Here is a 24617-nt window from a genome sequence, read left to right as displayed (position 1 = left end):
AGATTCATATTCGGATTAAATTCATGTTCTCTCTTTATGATTCATTATTTTGTAATGTTTGAGACTTTTGAGTTGAGTATATGCGGGCACACAAGGCATCTCATTTTATTTGTATTGAAATAAGGGAATAAAACAATACATACATATGTATAATAAATTAGTCTCATTTCTATTAGTATTTAGTATATATCTATCCTCTCTTATAGTTTCCTCTTCATCTCTTTATATTACTTTTAATCTCTTTTGTTGTAGTAGAACCATTCTAGATAGGAATTAGATATATTCTCAGTTAGGATAATGAACGTCTCTGTTTCATTATGTTCGCTGACTACGCCAACTCGTCGAAATATAAATATATAATTGAAGTTGGTGAATGGTGATATGACAACTATTAAACTATATAATTTCTCGTTATTAATGTTCTCAACAAACATCTTTAAAATGAATAATTAACATATAATAAATTTTAATCTTAAAGTCTTAAACGTACACACACTAACAAACTAACACACGTACTGCATGTGCTTTTTTTTTTTTTTTCTCTCTCTCTACTTCTTTTTTAGGATTGAGTTATGCTAAGGGAGTGTTTGGGTAAAACAAATTATAGTTTCAAAAATATTTTTACGGTATACGAAGTGAATATGTTGAGAAATTTGTCTCGATTTGCCAAAAATGTTTTTAAAAAGCACTTCTGAGGTAACCAAACATCCCCTGAGTTAATGTCCAGGGAATGAATTATAATAGGTCAAAATTATATGGACCAAACAATTAATTTTCCCTAAATTATATAAATTTTATAACAAAAATTTATGTATGATAATCAAAAGCTCTAATAAGACCACGAGCTATGAAGTTTTTTTAATGACTGGTAAAAAAAAAAAAAAGAAGAACTAAGAATTTATACAGTTTTTTTTAATGGTTAGGAATTAAATCCCAACTTTTGGATAAAAGCACAAGAGCTTCTACCTCAAGTTCTTACATTAGTTATTAAAATGATAAAATCCATTATTATTTATTAAAACTTTAGACATCCTTTTAATTTTAATTTCAAAATCTATTTATTTCATTTTAATTAAAAAATACGTTAAACATATAAACTTGAGTACCTAAAAACAACCTTAAAGGATCAATTACACCTTCTATTCATCAAATATTTGACTTTAATGGATATTGACTACTCATATATAAGTTGACTCTGTGTTTAAAACTCCTCAGACAGATATGAACAAGTAAATGATGATGGCATGCCGCCTAACACAAGATAGTAGTATTATTTATTTATAGAGCATTGAAATAAAAAAAATAAATCAAAATGTTTGATAATTATAGTATTTAAAAGTTATGAATAATGCCACTCATTTTTTTTAATGTGTGTAATATATAGGATTTTTTTTTCTTGTTATTTGGAGTAAGATAAGAAATCTGCATTGGATAGGGATGGAATGAAGAAAACTTTAATGTGAAAAGAATTTATGTCCTAAAATTTTGGATCAAAATATGGTGTCAAAACAAAAAGTATTGAAATTACACCGAAGTTTTATTTTTCATTTGGGGTCTTGTCGAGAAAAGAAGCACCACGATTAGAACGCGAAGGTCTAAAGATGGGAGATTTTATTATTTATGCCCAGTATGCCTTAATTATTATTAACTCTTATTACTGACATTTTAAAGATATTTTTAAATTTAAATATTTTAATTAAAAAACCTGAAATAAATAGACTTTGGTACCTAAGAACAACCTTAATAATCAATAATACATCTTGTGTTCTTCAGACATTTGACTTTAATGATAAAATATTAACTACTCAAATCCAGTTGATTTTTCAATGGCATTTGATAATGAGTTTCTTGGAATTCGCAGTCAACGCGAATTATTTACTTATTTATCTTTATGATGACACAACACGAATTATCTTTTTATTTTTATATTTATGGCCATTGGATATGCAACTTAATTTTAGGACTAAGTCTAAATTATAAAAAATGCAATTAGACAACTTGGATTAGACAGTTAGCACATGGTTTTAATTAAAAAGTAACTGTGAAAGGAAGAAAAAGTCAGGGAAAATCCTACAAAAACGCCTTTACAATGTGCAAAAGACAAATAACGTTGTTAAATTTGTATAATACTCTATCAGGATGGGTGGGCTAATTTAAAATATTAAAAAGTTGTTAAGAGACACCACTAGCTCTAAATTATATATACACTGCATATAGAGTTATTACTAAGGAATCAATTTTTGTTAATGGCTTATTCATTTTAGGTAACACCTCAAAAATTATTCACTTTCAAGTTTTAGAACTTTAATTTTACACAAGCGAGGACCGTTAATAAAAGTTGTTATTGAGGAATCAATTTTTATTAATAACTTATTCATTTTAGGCAATACCTGAAAAATTATTGTCATTCACTTTCATATTTCAAGATTTTAATGTTACTCAAGTGTGAATTGTCAATAAAATTTATTATTAATAAACCAATTTTTTGTTAATAATTTATTTGTTTTAAAGTCTTAAAATGTGAAAGTGAATGACAACTATTCTTTAAGTATTACCTAAAGTATGTTATTAACAAAAATTGATTCCTAAATAATAATTTTTACCGAGAGTTCACTTAGATAAAATTAAGTCTTAAAATATGAGAGTGGATGAGAACACCTCGCATGAAATGAATAAACTATTAACAAAAATTAATTTCTTAATAATAACATCTATTCTATTAATGGTTTATTCTTAGTCAAATTAAAGTCTTAAAACAGAAAAGTGAATGACAACAATTCTTTAAGTATTGTCTAAAATGAACAAACTATTAACAAAAATTAATTCCTCGATGGCAACTTTTATTGAGGGTTCACACTGGGATAAAATTAAAGTTTCAAACTTGGAAGTGAATGATAAAAATTATTTAGGTATTGCCTAAAATAAATAAACTATTAAAAAAATTGATTCTTTGATAACAATTTTTATTAACAATTCACATTTAGATAACATTAAAGTCTTAAAATATAAAAGTGAATGACAACAATTTTTCAAGTATTGATTAAAATGGATAAGCTATTAACAAAAAATTATTCTTCAGTAACAACTTTTATTGATAATTCACAATAAGATAAAATTGAAGTCCTAAAACTTAAAAGTGGATAACAATAATTCTTCAAATATTGCCTTAAACAAATAAGTTATTAACAAAAATTAATTCATTAATAACAACTTCATTGACAGTTTACATTTGGGTAAAATTAAAGTTTTAAATCATGAAAGTGAATGGCAATAATTTTTCAGATATTGCCTAAAATGAATAACCTATTAACAAAAATTGATTCCTTAATGACAATTTTTGTTGGCAGCTCATATTTGAGTAAAATTGAACTTCTAAAATTTAAAAATGGATTATGATAATTTTTTAGGTATTACCTAAAATGAATAAACTATTAATAAAAATTGATTCATCTATCTGCAATATATTATCTTTCCTACATAACTTAGAAGCAGTAGTGTCTTTTAACCACATTTTAATATCCGAATTAGTCCACCAACGCTAATATGATATTATGCAAATTTAATATTCCAATTTGTCTTTTATACTTTTTAAAAGTCTTTTGTGGTATTTTCTCAAAAACCTTACCAAAATTGAGTTCACAATGATTATCTTTCGCAATTAGTCTCAACTAACTAGTTCATTGATTTGCTATTCAGATTAATAATTACAATTCTCTAGATATAACAGTTAGTTAAAAAAATTAATTTTGGTTATAAAGATAAAAATATAATTCATTTTATTTCTCATATTTATTAATTTTTAAATTAATTGATCTAAATTATAAATTGAAATATAATTTACCAACTATTTGGTATGAAGGAAATGAAGGGTAGGAAAAATTTTAATGAGTCTTATTTAGAAAAATTATAGAAATGGGGTTAGAATCTTTTAATTAATTTTTTTAATTATTTTATCTAACTTTTTTAATTAAAATTTTAAAAGTCTACTTCTCCAAATCTTTTTGAATCGAATTTATTAAAATTTTTTCTTCTCTCTTCTTCATTTATCTTCTACCTGATAGACTGTGAAAGTTATCTAAGGATATGTTAAAATTAAATAATTTCCTTGGGTTTTTCAATTTATTCAAATTAATTAAACATCTCTTATATTAAGATTATAATGAGTAACATAATTATAGGTTTACCTAACTTGTTTTTTCTTTTTAGAACAGAGTATCTTCTTTTAAGAGGGGAATTAAATAAGCAAATAAGAGATACTACCTCTAATCTTTAAGATAAGAGCTAGTTATAAATTTAATTTGATTATAAATACAAAATCTTAATCAACTTTGTCTCTCATATTTTTCAATTTTGCTTCTCAGTAATTTTTAAGGTAATTGCATATGTCAAGGGTTTTCATCAAAGGTATTTCCAATGCACATAATTGACATGAGTATCTAAAAAAAAACCAATTGTTACAAATAAGTAACTTAACTATTTTTTTAAAGTCATTAGCAAATTAGTTATCCAGCTGTTAAGGTGTTAAGGATTGGAGGCAGTACTTTTTAACCATGTTTACTTTATACACAAGAGTTTGAGAATTTAACTTGTTATGTATTTGCTTAAGGAACGAATTCACGTCAACTTGAGTTAGTTATTATCTTGCTTGTAAATAATCTTCGTCAAAATTCTTTATGTCAACTTTGTTCATCTTTTCTATACCGTCTGCTTATAAACCTCCTGTAACGTTCATCCAACTTCTTCGCATTCATTGTTTTCATGTTTTTTTTTTTTGGTCTATAAATTCTTTATGTCAATCTTTGTTTCTATCTTTTGTAAAGACTATAGCTAATATTGCTAAAAGATTTAAATGTCTGCAAATTTTGAGAGAAAGTATAGGTACCTCCATGGTTTTCCCTTTGTTTTTTGTTCCCTACTTGCACTTGTTTTTTGTTTTCGTGATTTGTCTTGTTCATGCAGGTAACAAGGTCAGCACTCGCAGAAAGTCAAATCGCCAATCCTCCATGAGAATGATCCTTTTTCTTCTCTCATAATCTCATACTTTATCATATTCTTGATTAGAAAACTAGTTATAGTGAAAACGATGGCCATGGTCGTCACCATCACCATCAATTCTTGCAGCATTTGTTGCAGTGACCTGGTCAGAAATATGACGCCCGCGAGCTTTCTTACTTTAGCCATTCATGCTGATGCTTGCTTCTTTAGGTACTTCACCATCTGACCATTTCTTAATTTTGCTTCGCCTATGCTATTTATTTGCAAGTGACGACTGTTTTTGTGTTCCACATTGTTTGTGTCATCTGATTTTGCACGATTTTATTTCGTTCCAAGTGCGGTTTGGTGAAAAGGGTATGCTTTTGCCTCACAGATGCTGGGCTTTTCACTTAGATGCATTCATGTTAGTGCTTTCTGTTCTTTGTTATGATTCATGGGTAAAGTGTTTCTTACTGGTTTTGTCGAAACTAGGACAAGGGGAGTGCCCTGTTTGGTTCGTAATAGCTATCTAAGAAGGTTGGTGTTTTCTTCCTTCTTGGGTTGGGATGTTTCTTTCAAAGGGTTGGAAGCATGAAGTTGTTCTCAGCTTGTGGTTTTGCTGCCTTTTGCTACTGGTTGCTGCCCAGGATCCAATCACTCATCCCATTGAATGTAATTCTTTCCTTCATGCAATTCGTTGCTTTGCACTTTGCATCCCTCATATTGTTAGCTTGTCTTTCTGAAAATCATAGATTTCTAGTTCTCTACCCTAGATTACTCATATTTCTATGAGCATGGGATATCGTATTACTAAATATAATTATCAGCAAAATGCATAGATAATAAGTGACAAACAGTCGGTGCTGCTAGCTAATAAGTGACAAATGAATCAGCATCAACTGTATTGTATAATGTTGTTTTTATTGATGATATGTTGATTTCATGTGCATTCATATGCAGTTGACGCATTGAAAACCATCAAGGAAAGTTTGGTTGATCCTAATGGGAATCTGAGCAACTGGGATCGTGGAGATCCATGTAGATCTAACTGGACAGGGGTTGTATGCTATAATACAACATTAGATGATGGCTTTCTCCACGTTCAAGAATTGTATGATTTTATTTCTTACATTCTACTGCTATTTTGTGAAATCCATACAATCAAGTCTATGCTTCTGATTACTTTTATCCTTCATTTATTTATGTTCATTTATCTTCTTCGCTGAGATGCAAGAAAAGTCACATTCATTTCTGTCAACAACTTTCTTAGTCAACAGTTTATAGACTTTGTAGGAAGAGTCAGCAGATTAGATAGGAATTTTGGTCAAGACTCGCACAGTTCTCTGATGATTTATTTATGAAATCAGATATCCTGAACTTGAGACATCATCTCTTTATTCACTTCTAGCGTTACTATTATCCAATGCTTAGCATGCAAAAAATGACATATTTTAATCTCTACATCTCTTGTGAGACAATTTTGATTTACAAGAATATTTGGATCATAATTCATTGCTTTTCTGACACATTTGTTTAAGCACCGTCTTTTTGCTTCTACTTTTGTCACTAATTTTGTTTTTCTTGTCTTCAGGCAATTACTGAATATGAATCTTTCTGGATTTTTGGCACCAGATATTGGCCGCCTGTCTTCTCTGAAAATATTGTAAGAGAATATCCGCATTGATGTTCATACTATTCACATACGTGATCACTTTTCACTTTCAACAATTCTTGAATGCCTTATTCTCTCAAGAATACGTATAATTGAACTAAATATTTTCATAACTTGGCGGCTTATAATTTCCTTCTTCCTCTGACATATGCCTTTCCTTTTATTCTTGAAGGAGCTTTATGTGGAACGACATAAGGGGGACTATCCCAAAGGAAATTGGCAATATCCAGACGTTGGATCTATTGTAAGATGGGCCTCCCTTTTTGGATCGTATTGCTATATAACCCAGTTCTTTAATCATCTTTATGAATTTTGAATCATTTAAATATATTAGCACATAAATAAACTTGTTAAAGTACCAGTTTAGAATTTCATTACCTGCAGATAAATTGAATTCAACTGATTGTTGTTGGTATTAGCCAAATAAATAAATTAAAAAAAAAAAAACTGCTAGTTGTTGGCAAAAAGTAAAATATAATAAGCAGCATAATCATATTTTAACATGAAGTGCTACGTCAAATCTGCTTTCTTGCTCATATGTAATGAACCTTCTGGCAGGCTCTTGAATGGTAACCAATTAACAGGTCTTCTGCCGGAAGAGCTTGGTTATTTTCCAAAATTGAGAAGATTTCAAATTGATGAAAACCAAATATCAGGACCTCTACCTGCCTCATTTGCAAACCTGAATGGGACAAAGCATTTGTGAGTTCTTTATGAAGAAAGTTCACGTGAAGAATGCCTTTTTCACTTGACCTGAATTCATTTATTTTTCTTCCTATTTTATTTTCAAGAAAAAGAAAATTAATATCTCATTTTATTCCTATGGAGCAGTCACATGAACAACAATTCAATTAGTGGACAAATCCCACCAGAGCTCGCCCGCTTGCCAAATCTTATTCATCTGTAAGTTGGAAATTGGATATCAAAGACAGAGTTGAAATAATTAATATATGCCTTTATCTAGGTTTAATCCTTGATTGTGATGCTTATATCTTGTTATTTATCTCTGGACCTGCAGTCTTCTTGACAACAACAACCTATCTGGATCTCTTCCTCCTGAGCTCTCCAATATGCCCAATATACTTGTAATGTATGGATTCTTCTTCTTTATAGATTGTGCGCCTATGCAGATAACATTTTATGCAGAAATCAATTTTTTTTTTTGGTCTTCATGAAGCTGGTGATATGTTTTCTTCTTTTTTAATTGTCTTTTATTTCAACTAGCTGTTTAATTTTCCTTCCAACAATTCTCATGATCTAAATTGCCATTCATCTAATTTCGCAAGAAAAAATACTGCTAGGCAAACTTTAAGTGTTTGATTTTCTCATGAAAATGATGGAAAATGTTTTCTTTTTGAATATGACTCGTTTGCCTTCATAGGGGATCTAGTGCTGAACATGGTACGATAATGCATCAATGTTTTTCACACTCCAACGAGTCCTGCTAATCCTATGATTGCCATTTCATCTGAGCTTAGTAACCATAGTAGATAATAAGATGCAATGCAAATTTAAAGGTGGTGTTGAGTTATGCACTGCAGCTTGGCGACCTGCATGTTTTCGAAAATGAGTTTTAAGTTGTTAAGGGCTAAGAAAACGCTAATATTGTTCATTCATGAGGAAAATCAAATTTAGCATACTTCTGATAAAAGAGGAGAATCTAGATGTGAATCTCTCAAGCTAACTTGAAGAGTGAAACTCCTTCTATCATGTCACACAGGTAGAAATATAAGGGAAACAATGTAGACCGTACAACTTTTGAGACGGATTGATGCAATGACACAAAATTCTAAGAGCGTGAAAAAGTTATTGAAGGACTAGAAAGTTGGACGCAAGGGGTGGTTTGAAAGTGGCAGAGACAGAATTGACTAACTCTTTTTATAGACTCCCTAATGAGTTAATTAGTGACGGTATCAAACTAATGCTATCACAAGAATTATTCATATATCAAGGGGACATAAGGGTCAATATAGAAATTTGCTTTTTATTGCTTATGATTTCTGTCTACAGGGATTTTGTATAAATTTATATCATTACAAATTAGTTACAGTACTTTATTATGTTCAAATGCCAAATGTTATGCAAATGTCATATGTTTCAACTGTATCCCTGTTAGAAGTAAGAGCTGCAAAACTGTGGTTTGGCTAGCAATGCCATTAGTGGCTTGGATTTCATAAAATATTAGGCACGAGAAGAATAATTAATTGAGTGAGGGGTAGCCAATAATGTTTTTTTAATCTTTTCTTTTCTTGGTGCTTGCTGCTTTTACGTTATTAACTGTTCTAATAATATTTCTTGTTAGATGGTTACATTTGTCAAGTAGTTATTGGATCTTCTTTTCTTGCAGTCAACTCGATAACAATAATTTCAGTGGAAACACCATTCCAGAGTCTTACGCCAACATGTCCAAATTGTTGAAATTGTAAGTGCATCATCATCTCATCATCTGTTAGTAGATTCCCAAGTATGAGTAGACCTCAGATGTAAGAGCCTTTACATCAAAATTTGATTTTGAAAACTGATTTGCGATGCTGAAACCTATATGATTTCCGACATGTAAAAATGACAATTACACATAAATGCAAATGTTAGCTTGAAACAGAGAGTGTGAAGGGGAAAAGGTCAAAGCCTCAAAATTAAAGTAGTAGACATTGCCGCTGGAAACCATATCAGATTTATGGAAATAATAATGTACTCTGTTCTGGTCAGAATCTCAGAATTAAAAGTAGGTATTAGACACTAGTTGTGTTGTGAACGGGCTTTAATTTTCCAGACTTCTTTGATTTGTTTCTTTCATTTTTGTGCTTTTATTTTATACATATTTATTAGCGAATGGTTATTTAATTTTGAGCTTAAGCTACGGACTACGTTGTCACCAAGTTTTGATTAGTCCTTTTTGAATAATTTATTCAACTATAACAGTATGATGAACGATCAATCTAATCACTTTATCCAGAAATCCACTGTCTTCTGGCTTGTGTGATGCCTAGGTTAAGTTTTTCTTCTGTTTCAAACCTAGTTCCGTTTTTTCAATCTTACAAGTGCCTAAATTTGGCTTCCTTGGAAGAGATTATTGCCATTGGATATCTATTCTAAAACAATCCTAGCTTCTTATCCTTGGATCTACTCTGTCACCCCTTTATTCCACATTCCTAAACTTGCAGACTTTCTAGAGACCCAAAATTCAGTAATTCGATTCTCACTACATCTCCCAGTGCTTTTAACTTGATCTCTTCCGTAGAAACAGTGAACTTTAAGCCCCAGTTTTTACTCATGAAAGCTGAAACCCCTCTTTGGTCTATTTTCTTCTTTATTTATCTCAAGGATGCCTAATTTTCCCTCTATGGACCCTCATGCTCTGTTTCAAAATCAACTTGTTTTATCATCAAATCATTCTTTAACTTGGCCACGAGAGTGCTTTTCTAGATTGATTATCTTTATGTATTATTGGTTTTATTAGGAGCCTTAGGAATTGCAGCTTGCAAGGACCAGTTCCTGACTTTAGTCGGGCACCGAACATTAGTTATCTGTAAGTTCAGCTTTCTCATTTTCCATCGACATATTTTCATGATGATGATTTATATTAATCCACATGACAAGATGGAACTTCACCTGACGCAGGTTAAGAATTAAACTTATATGTTTAATAGAAACTCTAATACTGTATTAGATTGTTTTTGCTGACCCTTCTTTGCAAATTCTAGTGACCTCAGTTCCAATCAATTGAATGGATCGATTCCTGCCAATAAGCTTTCTGACAATGTCACAACAATGTAAGAATGTGTCATTCCAAATGGTTTTTCATTTATTATTTTTGCATTTGATTATTTGGATTCCGGATGTTGATTTATCCTTTAACGTTAAGTTCTAAAAGTCTACAAACAACAGAAATTTCCTACATTTTTGGTAATTAACCTTTGAGGATTCATGCAGTGATTTATCAAACAATAAGCTTACTGGAGCTATTCCATCTTATTTTTCTCGTCTCCCTCTTCTTCAGAGATTGTAAGTTGACTTGTGTTCTTATCCTTTGATTGAAATGCAATTTAATATTTCTCACCTTATCTTGCACAGAAATATCTTGTCAGATTATTTATTCAAGACTAGTATTTGATGCTCATTATTCGGCTAAGGAAATGACTCTCTCTCACATCCCATAAACCGTGGCAGGTCCATTGGAAACAATTCTTTGAATGGCAGTATTCCTGCTGCCATCTGGCAGGACAAGACTTTAAATGCAACGGACACTTTAATCATGTAATATTTTAATTGGCAAGTTCACAGTTTTTCATGGCCTGAATTTGTTTTTGGGGAACCTTGTGTTAGCTTGCATTCAGGGAGGTTGGGAAGTTTTTGATTTACACTGTAGAATGAGTGTGAACATGTTGGCTCATCTTTATTTTTTCTGAGGCAACTTTTGAGTGCTTTTGGGTTAATATAATTTGCATCTCCTTCTGCATATATGCCTCTGACTTTTATACTCTATTTGTTGACATGAATTTGTGATACTGGATATTGCAGGGAATTTCCATATAATAATTTTACAAGCATATCGGGCAGTATTAACCTCCCTCCAAATGTCTCACTCTGGTATCTCTGTGAACTTATTTTTTCAATTTATGCTAATGTCAAGTAATTGGAAATTTCATCTGCCCCTGTGGTTATGAATTAAGAAGCAGAGACGCTGGCAGGGCACCAGACATGATTGTGACAAATGAAAGTGTCCAACATAGATTGGACATGGCTGCTTTCTTGAAGTGTTGATGTTTCATAAATTATGCATGTTTTATGAAGAGATGTCTGTCCTTTCTAAAGTTCAAAATATGCTCTTTTCTTATTGGATTTAGCATGCATTCCATCATTTTTGATAGATTGTGACATTGCCATTTGGGGGAAAAATCTGTTTTCAGGCTTGAGGGAAATCCTCTATGTTCAAATGCTAGCCTAGCTGAGTTCTGTGGACTAAAAGCCAATGATACAGATACGAAGGTTTCGACATACTTCAATGGTAGCTGTAGTAATAGGGCATGCCCCCCACCTTATGAACCTTCTCCATCATCTCCAGAAGAGTGTTATTGTGCAGCCCCTTTGATTGTTGATTATCGGCTGAAAAGTCCGGGAATTTCAGCTTTTCCTTCTTATGTAGATTTATTTGAGAACTATATGGCAACTGAACTCGAGTTATTCATGAATCAACTATACATCGATGCATATTTTTGGGAAAATAGGAGACGACTGAGAATGTTCTTGAAGCTTTATCCTGTATATGATGTTCAGAACCAAAGCTCACATGTTTTCAATAGAAGTGAGGTTCTAAGGCTAAGAAGCATGTTCACAGGATGGGGAATTCCTAACCACGATGTATTCGGCCCGTATGAACTACTTGGCTTCCATCTCTGGATCCTTACAGGGATTGTAAGTCTTGAAAAAAATCTACTTTCACTTTGCTGAGTTTTTGGTGGAACTTTGAATTAATATTTTTCTGAAAAATGGTATTGTTTTTATAGCTGTAAAGCGTAGCTTTAAGCAGAAGCCCAGTTGACAATTGAAGTTCATGTGAACTTTCTTATGAATAAGCTATGTAGCATGTAGCATGTGATGTGTTATCCACATACGGAATATGATGGTTCTAACTTGCAAAGTGTTGTGGGGATGTTCTCATTCCTAATCTTACTATCTTGACAGTGATAGAAACCTCTGAAGGAAGTTCAGGGATAAGCAGGGGTGCACTGGTTGGCATAATATTAGGGGCAATTGCCTTTGCCCTTACATTATCGGCAATTGTCAGTCTTTTTATATCCAGAATGGTCATGAGAGGCCGGCGTACAACATCAAGACGACATCAGAGTGAGTATCTTATCAGAAATAAGCTATTCTGTCTTTTTTTTTTTTTTTTTTTTGACTTGTCTAAAGTGTTTGGTCACAATGAGAAGTCCTGATGTTGTTGCACCTATTTGAATTAAAACAGACTGGAAATAGTGTAACAAAAAAAAAAACATATTGGAAATATAATCATCTTTCACCATCATTTAGAGTAGCCTTGATGTTTTTGCATTGTTCTTTGGGGTCATTCTTGTTGGTAAGGATTTGAGGTTCTCAAAAATGCTTCCGTGATAATTATTGTGAGAATTGCCAGAGGCATTTTGTGCTTCCATTTCCACTGAAGCCTGTTCTTCCGCTCATTTATGTCAATGTGATGTTAAAGAATAGTTTTTATGGGAGAGAAAATTATGAAAGAGAATAGAAGGTCCACCAAAGTCTGCTATATAATTAACATATTGGCATATTATTGGGTTGTCTTAGATATTTCATTGGCTTTCTTTGTTTTTTATGACCTCTCCTATTTTGTTCGCTTTATATCCTTTTCCTGGTAAATTTATTCCATACAATGTTGAAGAGATCATGACAGCTTAGCATTTAAAATAAAAATTTATTGTGATTATTTTCGTATTTTGTTCAATTGAGAATTTTTAATGTTAATTCTACTGTATGTACATTCAGAAGATGATAAATCTGTTTTTTTTTTTTCCCAAAAAAAAAAAAAAAAAAGATGATAAATCTGACTTCTCTTCACGACTCATAACACTTGCATATTCCTCTTTGGGATATCTATTAGTCAGATATTGACTTGTTCCATCTTGTGATTAGAAGCCTTTTAACATTGGCCTCCTACCTTTATTTGCAGCTTCAAAGGCTTCCATAAAGATTGATGGTGTGAGGGCCTTTACATATGGAGAAATGGCACAGGCCACAGACAATTTTAGTAACACAGCAAAAATTGGCCAAGGGGGTTATGGGAAGGTTTACAATGGTATTCTTGTTGATGGCACTGTGGTTGCCATAAAGCGGGCACAGGAGGGATCCCTGCAAGGTGAGAGGGAGTTCCTAACAGAAATACAATTACTATCCCGGTTACACCATCGTAACCTTGTGTCCTTGATTGGATACTGTGATGAAGAAGGCGAACAGGTACTTCTGGTTTCGATTTTGAAAATTTATGCTCATTAGAATTTTTGTTTCTTGAACTATACTCATTAAATTTTATTTTAGTACATTTTAATGTTATCTTGGGTCCATTATGTCATACCATTAGCTTGGCCATCACATGCTGACTATGAAGATTCCCCCAAAAAATTGCATATAAAGTTGGGAAATTTTCGATTAAGGACCGTAGATGGGAATTAATTTCAAACAGTCCTCAAAAAATTCTGAAATATCACTGCAGGACCAAAGAACCAAATTGAAATTAAAATTAGGAGTAAGATTGCAATAATTCCCCTAATTTTTATTTTTTAAAAAAATACATATTAATGGTCATGGGAGTTTCGGCCATCGGTGCTCAGGTGGCCACCGCCAAAGGTTGGAACTCCGCTAGCCGCTACTGTAACTCTGATGGCCAAAAGTTTTTTTTTTTTAAAAAAAAAGGTGATCAAGAGAAGGTTTGAACCCATGACCCTTTGGCACACTAAAAATAATGTGACCATCAAGCCAAGCAAACCATTTAATTATATAATGCAAATAAATATATATATAACAATGCAAACATAAGTGTCCAAGTGTAAATGAACAAATAAAATTCAGCAATTTACAACAAAAATTTGATAATTTACAAATAACAAAATGGAATTCACAACCCCAAATGCAAGTGTTTAAGTGTAAATGAGCAAGTGAAATTCGATAATTTACAACAAAAGTTTATAGATTTACAACCCAAATTCGGCTATTAATCACAAGAAATATAAGAGAATTCACAACCCAAAATATAAGTGTTTGAGTGTAAATGAACAAGTGAAATTCAGCTATTTACAGCCTAAATTCAATGATTTATAAGAAATATAAACATTACAAAACTAATAAGATAATTCACAACTTTAAATATATGAATTCATGTTTCTTATAAATCATTGAATTTGAGTTGTAAATATTTTAATTATTGTTGTAAATCGTTAAATTTCACTTGTTCATTCACACTCAAACACTTACATTTTGGGTGTGAATTCTCTTGTGTTTCTTGTGATCAATAGCCGAGTTTGGGTTGTAAATCTATAAACTTTTGTTATAAATCTTCAAATTTTACTTACTTATTTACACTTAAATACTTGCATTTGGGGTTATGAATTTCATTTTGTTATTTGTCAATTGTCAAATTTTTGTTATAAATTGCTGAATTTTACTTGTAAATTGTTGAATTTCACTTGTTCACTTGCACTTGGACACTTGCGTTTGCTTTGTTATGTATATTTTTATTTGCATCATATGATTAAATGGTTTGCTTGGCTTGGTGGTCACATCATTTTTGGTGTGCCAAGAGGTCATGGGTTCAAACTTTTCCTTGGCCACCTTATTTTAAAAAAACCTTATTTAAAAAAAAATTCCTTTCAATGGAGCTCCAACCTCTGGCAGTGGCTACCTGAGCACTGGTGGCCAAAACTCCGATGACCATTAATATTTATTTTAAAAAAAAATAAAAATAAGGGGTATTATTGTAATCTTACTCCTAATTTTAATTTCAATTGGTTCTTTGGTCCTGCAATGATATTTCAAAATTTTTTGAGGGCTATTTGAAATTAATTCCCATCTGCGGTCCTTAATCAAAATTTTCCCTATAAAGTTTTTGATTTTGGTGATTGAAACATGGGTCATTTGATTGAATAAGATTTGAGCTTTCGTGATAATCTTCATCAAGGAAGTAAGATGAAAGCTACTTGTTGATCTATCCTTAATGTTTCTCATGCATTTTTTTTGGTCACACAGCCAGTTTCTTCTCTTTTCATCTGGGTTTGCTTTATGCTTGCAGATGCTGGTTTATGAATTTATGTCAAATGGGACACTTAGGGATCACCTTTCTGGTACATCTTTCTGTTCTTACTATCTGCTGTCTGTTGCATTTTTACTGATAGCCTTGCTAATTTGCTAAGAAACAACAGTTGCTAGACATTATAGTGGTGTTATAACCTTACCTTGATCTATCGGTTTCCAATATGAAGCACAAATAGAATTGGATATTTTATTCCTTTCTTTTGGATATTGTCTCAGCATGTAATTCATATTTTAAAACTACGGTGTACATGGCTGCATCCGTTCAGTCGAACCTTATTAAGGCCCCTTTGTTCTGTAACCCCGAATTGGTAGACACATAACCCTGATCACGTAAGCCAGCATCATTATAATTCTCCATATCTTTCATTCCTCATGGCAGAGAAGATATTTTGTTATTCTAACAGTGACTGTTATCACCGATCACTTTCATTGGCCCATCAACGCTAAATTTAAGCACCTTTTGACCAAAATTAAGATTAAGCTCTTTAAAGAGTGTCAATAATCCAATTCTCCACTTTTCCACTGCTAATGGACCTAATTCAATTGAAACTTCTGGCGGTGAATAACATTTATAACCTTTTACATGGTAGAATTTCTGATGAACATCCATTCAAGGGCCCTGGGCTCAAGTTTTCTCCCTTGATCATAATTATCTTTCAAAAATAAATTTAACGGATCATAATAGGAGGTAATAGCGGAAATAAAATAAAAGATAAAGAGCTGAATGAATGAACTGATATAAAAATGGATGAAACAAAAGCTATAACTGCATGTGATAAATACCAGGGACAGAACAACACAGATCATAGCCAAACATAAATCAAGAATACCTTAAGCAGGAAATTTACAATATCCAAGATTTTTTTCAACTGCTAAGCAATATTACAGTTATCATAAACTGAGCTCCTGGTTTCATCAAAATTAATCTTCTTTTGTCTTCATATCTCATTTCATTCTCCCGATTTTTTCCTTTATATGTTGTCTTACTAAGTGTGTAATACATATTTCACGACAGCTCGTTCACAAGAACCTCTGAGTTTTGCTATGAGAATGAGGATTGCACTAGGGTCAGCTAAAGGCATTCTGTACCTACATGCGGAAGCTGACCCGCCTATATTCCACCGAGATGTCAAAGCTAGCAACATATTATTAGATTCAAAGTTCACAGCAAAAGTTGCTGATTTTGGACTATCAAAGCTGGCCCCTGTTCCAGACATTGAAGGAGCTGTGCCAGCTCATGTATCTACAGTGGTAAAGGGGACCCCGGTAAGAGTGTTATGATTGATTTCAGGTTGTTACAACTTACAATTGAATGCTAATATGTTGTATTCGGATATAGTTGGTTATGATTGATTTCGGATAAATCTTTTTTGCTTGCTCCCTCATGATGCATTAATTTGAAAAAATGAAATGCAACTAATTAATTGTTGGAGACTTGGTAGGATCTTACCAAGCTTGGAGGTCCAGATCTGGTTGTTGCAGATCTTACCTTTTGTGATCAATTTTGTGCCTTAATCTTTTTATTTCCTTTCTGGTTTATCTCCTTTTTTTGTTGTATAGTTTAACTTTATCTTTATTGTTTTCATTAGGCTGAAATGGTTGACTTGAAAAGCATGCAATCAACGCTTCAAAATTATGTTCTATATGCTGATAAGATTGATTTTATTGAGTTAATGATTAACTGTATTCATTGTTTAATTTGCAGGGTTACCTTGATCCAGAGTACTTCTTAACTCATAAACTGACTGACAAGAGTGATGTTTACAGTCTTGGTGTTGTATTTCTGGAGCTGCTGACAGGGATGCAACCAATCTCGCATGGCAAAAATATTGTTAGAGAGGTATTTCCTGACGTTGGACTCGGTTTCTCTTTCTATCAATTGTGATTGTTCAAGGGGCTCAATAATTTTGGTGTACTTTTTTCTGATAAAATAAAATATAGAATTGAAACTTTTGATTTTTCACCCTATTTCATTCTATGTTTAACCTTCATACATTGTTCATAAGTATAGTCTTTCAAATTGAACCTTGGCACTTGTCATCATTGGAATAGAATTATTTGTTTGCAGCCTTAAGGAATGACACTTTTTCTTATTGGAATAGAAAGTTCCCCTTGTGTTTTGTTTGGGGATCATTTGACTCTACCTTATCTTTTTCAGGTTAATGTTGCATACCAATCTGGTATGACATTCTCTGTCGTTGATGGACGCATGGGATCTTGTTCTCCAGAGTGCATTGAGAAATTTTTGGATCTGTCCTTACTGTGTTGCCAAGATGAACCAGATGCACGGCCTAAAATGTCAGAAGTGGTCCGAGAGCTCGAAAACATATGGTCTATGATGCCTGAGGCTGATACTAGGAGAGCTGAGCTTGATACTAGGAGAGCTGAATCTGTAACCCCTGGTAATGATTCTGGAACAATGTTCAGTTCATCTTCATCTTCTGCTATAAGGGCTTCCTATGTATCATCAGACATGTCAGGTAGTGACCTTATCAGCGGGGTGGTACCGACCATCCCGCCGAGATAGAACCTGGTGAAACTAGCAGCAGCGGCAGCAATGTATGTAATCTTAGAATTCTGTGATCCAGTGGATTCAACATAGACATCTCATACCATGTTATCTCTAGTTCTTTCTGTACATTCTTTTGAAGCACATTGTTGTGTAAAATGATTATCTATATGGTGGCATTTGGATTTTGTATGCTAAGACACTTCCTGTTGAGTTGTGTTTTTCAGAAGTTCAACCTAATAAGTACTTGCACAATGAACTCTGTTTGAGGTGCTTGCACAATGAAATCTGTTCGAGTTGCTTTTTACAAAGCTATATTCTCGTTATTATGCCATTTGAAAAGGGGAAAAACTGTATAATTTGCTTGATTAAAAGTTTTTCATTGAAGCATTTGCATTACTACATGATTCCTTGAAAATTGAGAATTTTCTTTTCAAGGACACAATCTAAAATATAAAATTAGATGAATCGGAGTCTAATGTAGTTCATGAATATTAGGTGACCCATTACTAAATGATTCCCTGAAAATTTGTGAATTTTCTTTTCAAGGACATAATCTGAAATACTATAAAATTAGATTAATCGAAGTCTAATGTAGTGTGACTCATTGCTGAATGATTCCCTGAAAATTGTGAATTTACTTTTCAAGGACAGAATCTGAAATATAAAATTAGATCAGTCCAAATTAATGTTTATTGTAGCTCCTGAATATCATGTGATTTAAAAGGGAAGAAAAAAGGTTTGCCATTTAAAGATTGACTCTTGAAGATATCTCAATAACTGGCAAGACTACACTCTTGCAAAAGGAGAGAGGAAGCTCTCATGGTCATGGGGGAATACAAAGGCACTCCTATAATGGTGAGCGGTCACGCTCCAAAAGACAGCTTACTAGTTGTGTTTTGTTTCAAAATTAGAAGAAGAAAAAATGAAGAATTGATCAAAAGTGCCTCATTAGAAAATTAACTGTGCATTTACTTGAAAACACTAGATGAAGCTCATTTTCCGCGGATGTAATTCTTCCTCTGACGTATGCAATTGATCTTCAACTATATGCAAAATGAAAAACATTTATACATAGTTGAAGATATCTTGCATAGGCTCAAAAACTTATGTTTTTAGTAAACTTTTAACCAAACTCCCCCTCCAAAAAAAATTTTGACCAATCCCCCAAATACTGAAGTGTGATTGAATTAGGGTTTGCTTAGAATCATAGTATGAGCCTTCAAAAATAGATTTTCAATTTTGATTTACAAAATATAAGACAAGTATAAGAGAAGAGGTTTGTATCAACTTAAATAAAAGTACTTATAGGCATTTAAAATAAGCAAATGCAAAAATTATGTTATCAAACAGTCATATCATATCAACAAGTTGTTGGTTAAAATGATAAGCAGTTTCACCCCATAAAGAGGAGAATATAAATTCGAATAATAAAAAACGTACCTATTGGGAGGACTTGAACTTTAACACTCCAAACCTGACAAAGTTTAGTTTCAAGTCCAAAGTGAGTTGGGATACTCTAAGTTACACCAAAAAAAAAAGTGATATCATAGTATATGATTGACTTTTTTTCCTTGGTAATGTATGATTCACTTCTTAATACATATTATGGTCCAATTCATTTTTTCTCATATACTTGAAATATTAATTTCTGGTTAAGCAAGTTAAATATTTCAATATAATAAAGCATTTATAATCGTAATTATAAGTACATAAAAAGGTAAATTACACAGACTATTTTGAATTTTATTAAAATGATACATTTTCAAAATAATATATAAATTTTTAAAATGTTGGTTGAATTTTTGAATCAAAATATCTTCTATTTAATTTTTTTAATTTTATAAAAGTAATTATTCAAGTTAAGCGTTTTGATAAAAACTAAAATCAAAATAAATATATTTTAATTATTTGTTTTTATAATTAATATGTCCATATGTACTGGAATAAAAAAACTGCATTATTATTTGAGGAAAAGTTCATCAGCCTGTGTGCGGTAAATGCATGGACCCTCACACATACATTATTCATGTACTCCTCCGGTCCTTATTATAAGACCCAATTTGACTTTTTATTTGGTCCTAATTATAAGACCCAATCCATTTTCTCTCTTATATTTATGTACTTTTTTCCAAGATAATCCTTCTAATAATGATAGTTTTAGCCAATATACTTAATTAGCAAGGATATTTTAGAAATAACAACACTTATTTATTATAAATAACCAACTTAACTTACTTCCTTAATCTCCTCAAATAAGTCAATTGGGTTTTATAATTAGGACCGGAGGAGTATATAAAAATTTCACCGCCACATATTATTTACAGGACATTTTTAACGTAGTTTACACGAATTAAGAAAAACTTTAAAGTTTAGTAATTCTATCTTAAAATATAATAATTTTTTAATTTTATCCTCGATTAATATATACACTTTCTTAGAAAATAACAATATACACTATAATAAATTAATGATAAAATGGTACTACATTCATTTTAAAATTTTAATGAAGTGATTTATATATAAAAAAATTTTCTCTCTACCTTATAAATAAAATACAACTAGAGCAGTATTTTATATAATACCCCTAATTCTTAATATAAAAGTTAGTTTACTTTCAATTTGATTCTAAATATAAGACCTCAATTTATTTTATCTTTTATATTTATCTATTTGTTAAGGTAGTTTTTATAGTAATTGCATATGTTAAATATTTTATCAAATGACACTTGATTAACAAGAGTATTTTAGAAATAATAATATCTATTTATTACGAATAAAGAACTCAACTAATTTTTTTTAATTTACTTAAATTAGTCAATTAATTTTTATATTAAATACTCCAGGTAGCATTTGGTTATCCGTAATTGCCTAATTTTCGGGACAGTATTAATTAGAGTGAGTTGGAGTAGAAGGATAAGGGTGATTAATCTTGGGGGCTAAATCGTTGAGAAGTCAATGAAATGACAAATAAATGTTAAATATTGTTATGAATGCTTTTAAGATTTCATATCTGATTGGATGAGTCGCCAACTTGTTCAACCTACCAAAAGAATATCTTCCATGCACTAATCGACCTGAGATTTTTTTACTTCTTTCTTCCAGTTCACAATGATTTCATGCTTGCATAAGCACTCTTCTAGAATACAATTTTATTTGAGTGAATAACCAATTTCACCAAAAAAAAAAACATAACCAATATATATGGGTTAATATATAAATATATTAAAATTATAGTAATACTATCCTTGTCGTTAAAAATATTAATAATCAATATTATTATTTTAACAATTAATGTTAGTTTTTTTACTGTACAGAATAATATTACTACAATTTTAAACTCTCGAGATAAATTTGTTCCTAAAAAAGTTTTCAGATACTTGGAGCTCTCGGTAGCCTTGGGCACTAAGAAATATTTTCAACTGAAAATACGCTCTAAAAGTTTAAAATAAATTTCTATGATTTTAAATTTTTGAGGTAGATTTGCATCTAAAAAAATTTCTGAATATCCAACTCTCCTAAGTAAAAACTTCTTACACAAATTTACACTTTAACCCTTAGTCATGAAATCTTAAATGGCACCAGAAAATATGATTACGGATACGGTTCATATTTTAATTAAAGGTTTCGTCTAATAATTTTTTTCTTTTAGCCAAAGTTTTGTCTAATAATTTCATCTAATCTTCTCTCCATTTTTTTTTTACCTCCCATATTGTCCTCCCTCCCTAACGATATGCCCACTAATACGTAGACACATGTATATATCAATTGGAGTTGGTTAAAGCCAAATGAACGACGACAATATGACTATTTAAATATTATGTATCATATTCAAATTCATGTGAACACTAGTTATAATAGAAAGAGTTGTTTACCAAAAAAGAAAAGAAAAAAAAAAGGAGTCATAATTATTTAAACAAAAGGCTTCATGTTCAAGTTTACTTGAATGTAGAAAATACTTTTAAGAGAAATATTCCATTTAAAATTTCATAATCCTTAAATTTAACCTGATGATGATAATAATATCAGATAATATATCAATTTTTAAAAATAATTTATCATTTCCAAACACTTATTAAGTCTCATGAGTCATCATCAAACTTAATTATATTTATAATCGAGTTTCATTTTAACCGTTTTCTTTTGGGATAAAAAATGAAATGAAAAAGATAATGTATTAAAAATTTATATAAGAGAATAATAAAAATTAGACTCAACTAATTCAACTAAATTTAAAAAACTAAATAAATTACTTAATTATAACAAATATAGCGTGATTTTTCCGAAATACCTTATGTAATAATAGATTATAGATGAGTTTATAAATTGGATAAATAGCTTGAAAGAAATGATAAACATAAGAAAAAAAAGAGTTAACTAAAATCTTTGATTTAAAACTAAAAGTAAACTCATTTCTTTGTCTATAATCAAAGAAGTATATACGAATTTATTGGGGGAAGTATGACTAAAATGAGAATGGAATCGTTTCCCATTAAAGATGAAGCACGTGCGAGCACAATTCTTCCATGTTTGGTGTAAAGTCGTGATCCTAGGACAAGGAATTTTAAATACGGGTCAAACTTTTAAGCAATTTGTAATTTATTTTTTGTGGGTTAAGATGGATGACGGTCTAAAATTTTTTTTTAGCTGTATTTATTGTACTAAAATTATTTGTGGTACAAATCCACTACTAATGTTATTTGAACGGTAAACTTCCAACTGAATATAACAAAATGCTATCTTTTGCCGTTAAGTTGTTGACTAAGTAAGAATTTGATTTAAAAAAAAAAAAAGCGTTGAAATGTCATATTGTTAGGTAAATGAGGTGACATTTTTAATATGAAATGTTGCACGTTTTCATTTTGAGGAAATGAGATTTCTTCCCTTATTTTTTAATCAAACTAAATTTTTAATCAGACAATTTTATAATTTTTTTAAGGTTAAGATGTTTTTTCTTATTGATCTAATTAGGGTAACAGCATTAAGTCTATCTAAGCAAGATTAGCCCGTTTGTATTTTTTTTAGTATTTTTCTAAATAAAATGATTAATATTTCAAACGGAGCAAACAAAAAAAAAATAGAAAACCATGAAAATAAATTATAGAGATGAAAAATAAAATATGGTCAAAGTAGCGACAAAGAGTGGTATTCCCCAAAAAAATAAATAAGTAAATAAATAAATCCATCAACAATAATACATAGTATTGTAATCCTCAAGCATTTGACTTTAATGGACATTGACTCCGACTCAAAAGTTGACTTTTCAGTGGCATTATGGTCCGTAGCAATTGCCAATCAACACGAATTATTTTTATTTTTATATGTATTGAAAATGAAGAATACTTAAATTTCAGGACCAAGTCCAAAATTAGAATGTGCAATTTGACTAGTTGGATTAGGTAATTAGTAAGAGCACATGGTCTCTTATATTAATGAGAGTTAGGTTTTTATCTTTCCTGAAAAATTATTTGTAAATATTGATTTATACAATTATAAATAAGAATCTTAATTACGAACTAAAAAATTATATTTAAAATTTAAATACTTGATTTGTACTCTTCTGGTTTTATTTATAGGATGTTTCACTATTTATAGTAGTTTCATATAAACCAAAAAAAATATTAAACTGCATTAATTTTTTCTTAAAATATAACAACTTTTAAACTTTATCCCTATTTAATATGTACTCTTTTTAAAAATATAAAGATCTACACTATAATAAATAAATAACAAAATAGTATATTTGTGTTAAAAATTAAATTAAGTGACTTATAAATATGACCAAGAAAAACTTTTCTCTGTCTTATAAATGGGATAAAGTAGTAATTGTGTTGCTAGAATTTGTAATTTGTGGCTGTAAAATCATATTTTTAAATTTATATTTCAATATTTGATCCCTTTAAATAATTATAATTTTTAAAATCCTCTCTCACAAAGCTTATTTCATTCAGCTCCTTCATTTTAATTTTCCCACTATTCTATTTCAAAATCATAACTCTGTTTACCAAAACTAGTCGGTGGTTAATTTGCTTAAGATTAGCAATGGAATTAAGGTTTGTGTTCATATTGATTTGTGTTTTTTTGCGGAATTAGTCTCACCTAACCCGTTGATTAATTGTTTCGTCTTTATTACACTTTTAGACCATTTCATATGCCCAAGAGTTGGATCACAATAATGAAGATTTTTAATTTGATCATTCTTCCTAATTCTTGATCAAAAGAGAAATGGCTATTCTTCTTAATCTGAATTTCCAAGTTAAATGCAATTAATATTTGCATTGGATTAGTTTCTTTAATAATTTGGCGTTTGTTAAAAAAAAAATATTGGCATTATGTAAAGCGGTGTTTAGTCGTCGCATTAAGAAGGTGTATATGTGTAATTGTAGATAAATAGGATACTTTAGTCCTTGGTATAGCATCTACTTTTTTTATTTAGTGGAGATTAACAAAATTAATATGTAATGTGGTTAATTGATTTCACCTAGATTGTTAATTATTTTTCTATTTTTTTACCATAGTTATAAATTATTTAGAAAATTTACTTATTTATTTAGGCTAAAGTACTCTTTTGGTCGTTTGATTTTACATAAGGCTTCATTCTGATCCCTTATCTTTAAAAAGCAAACTTTTAGCCTTCTAGTC

The 24617-nt window shown here is 30.7% G+C and overlaps 1 protein-coding gene across 1 annotated transcript; it reads left to right on the top strand.

Annotated features, from left to right (window-relative positions):
• The first annotated feature begins 5296 nt into the window (after nucleotides 1-5296).
• LOC114712446 (probable LRR receptor-like serine/threonine-protein kinase At1g06840) lies at nucleotides 5297-18183 on the top strand. The gene is made up of 21 exons (XM_028896988.1): nucleotides 5297-5349; nucleotides 5467-5646; nucleotides 5935-6085; nucleotides 6566-6637; nucleotides 6819-6890; nucleotides 7205-7348; nucleotides 7478-7549; nucleotides 7665-7736; nucleotides 8994-9068; nucleotides 10107-10175; nucleotides 10351-10419; nucleotides 10580-10651; nucleotides 10817-10903; nucleotides 11168-11236; nucleotides 11557-12065; nucleotides 12338-12493; nucleotides 13332-13615; nucleotides 15444-15495; nucleotides 16482-16732; nucleotides 17172-17306; nucleotides 17625-18183. The coding sequence occupies exons 2-21, from the start codon at nucleotides 5541-5543 to the stop codon at nucleotides 17991-17993; spliced, it is 2886 nt and encodes a 961-aa protein (XP_028752821.1). The 5' UTR covers nucleotides 5297-5349; nucleotides 5467-5540; the 3' UTR covers nucleotides 17994-18183.
• The last annotated feature ends 6434 nt before the right edge of the window (nucleotides 18184-24617 follow it).

This window comes from Neltuma alba, unplaced genomic scaffold (genome assembly GCF_004799145.2).
Source record: "Neltuma alba isolate B1F8T4 unplaced genomic scaffold, ASM479914v2 tig00011361_pilon, whole genome shotgun sequence".
Taxonomy (NCBI): domain Eukaryota; kingdom Viridiplantae; phylum Streptophyta; class Magnoliopsida; order Fabales; family Fabaceae; genus Neltuma; species Neltuma alba.
The sequence above is the reverse complement of the archived record's forward strand: the minus strand, read 5'-3'. Positions and strand labels throughout refer to the sequence as shown.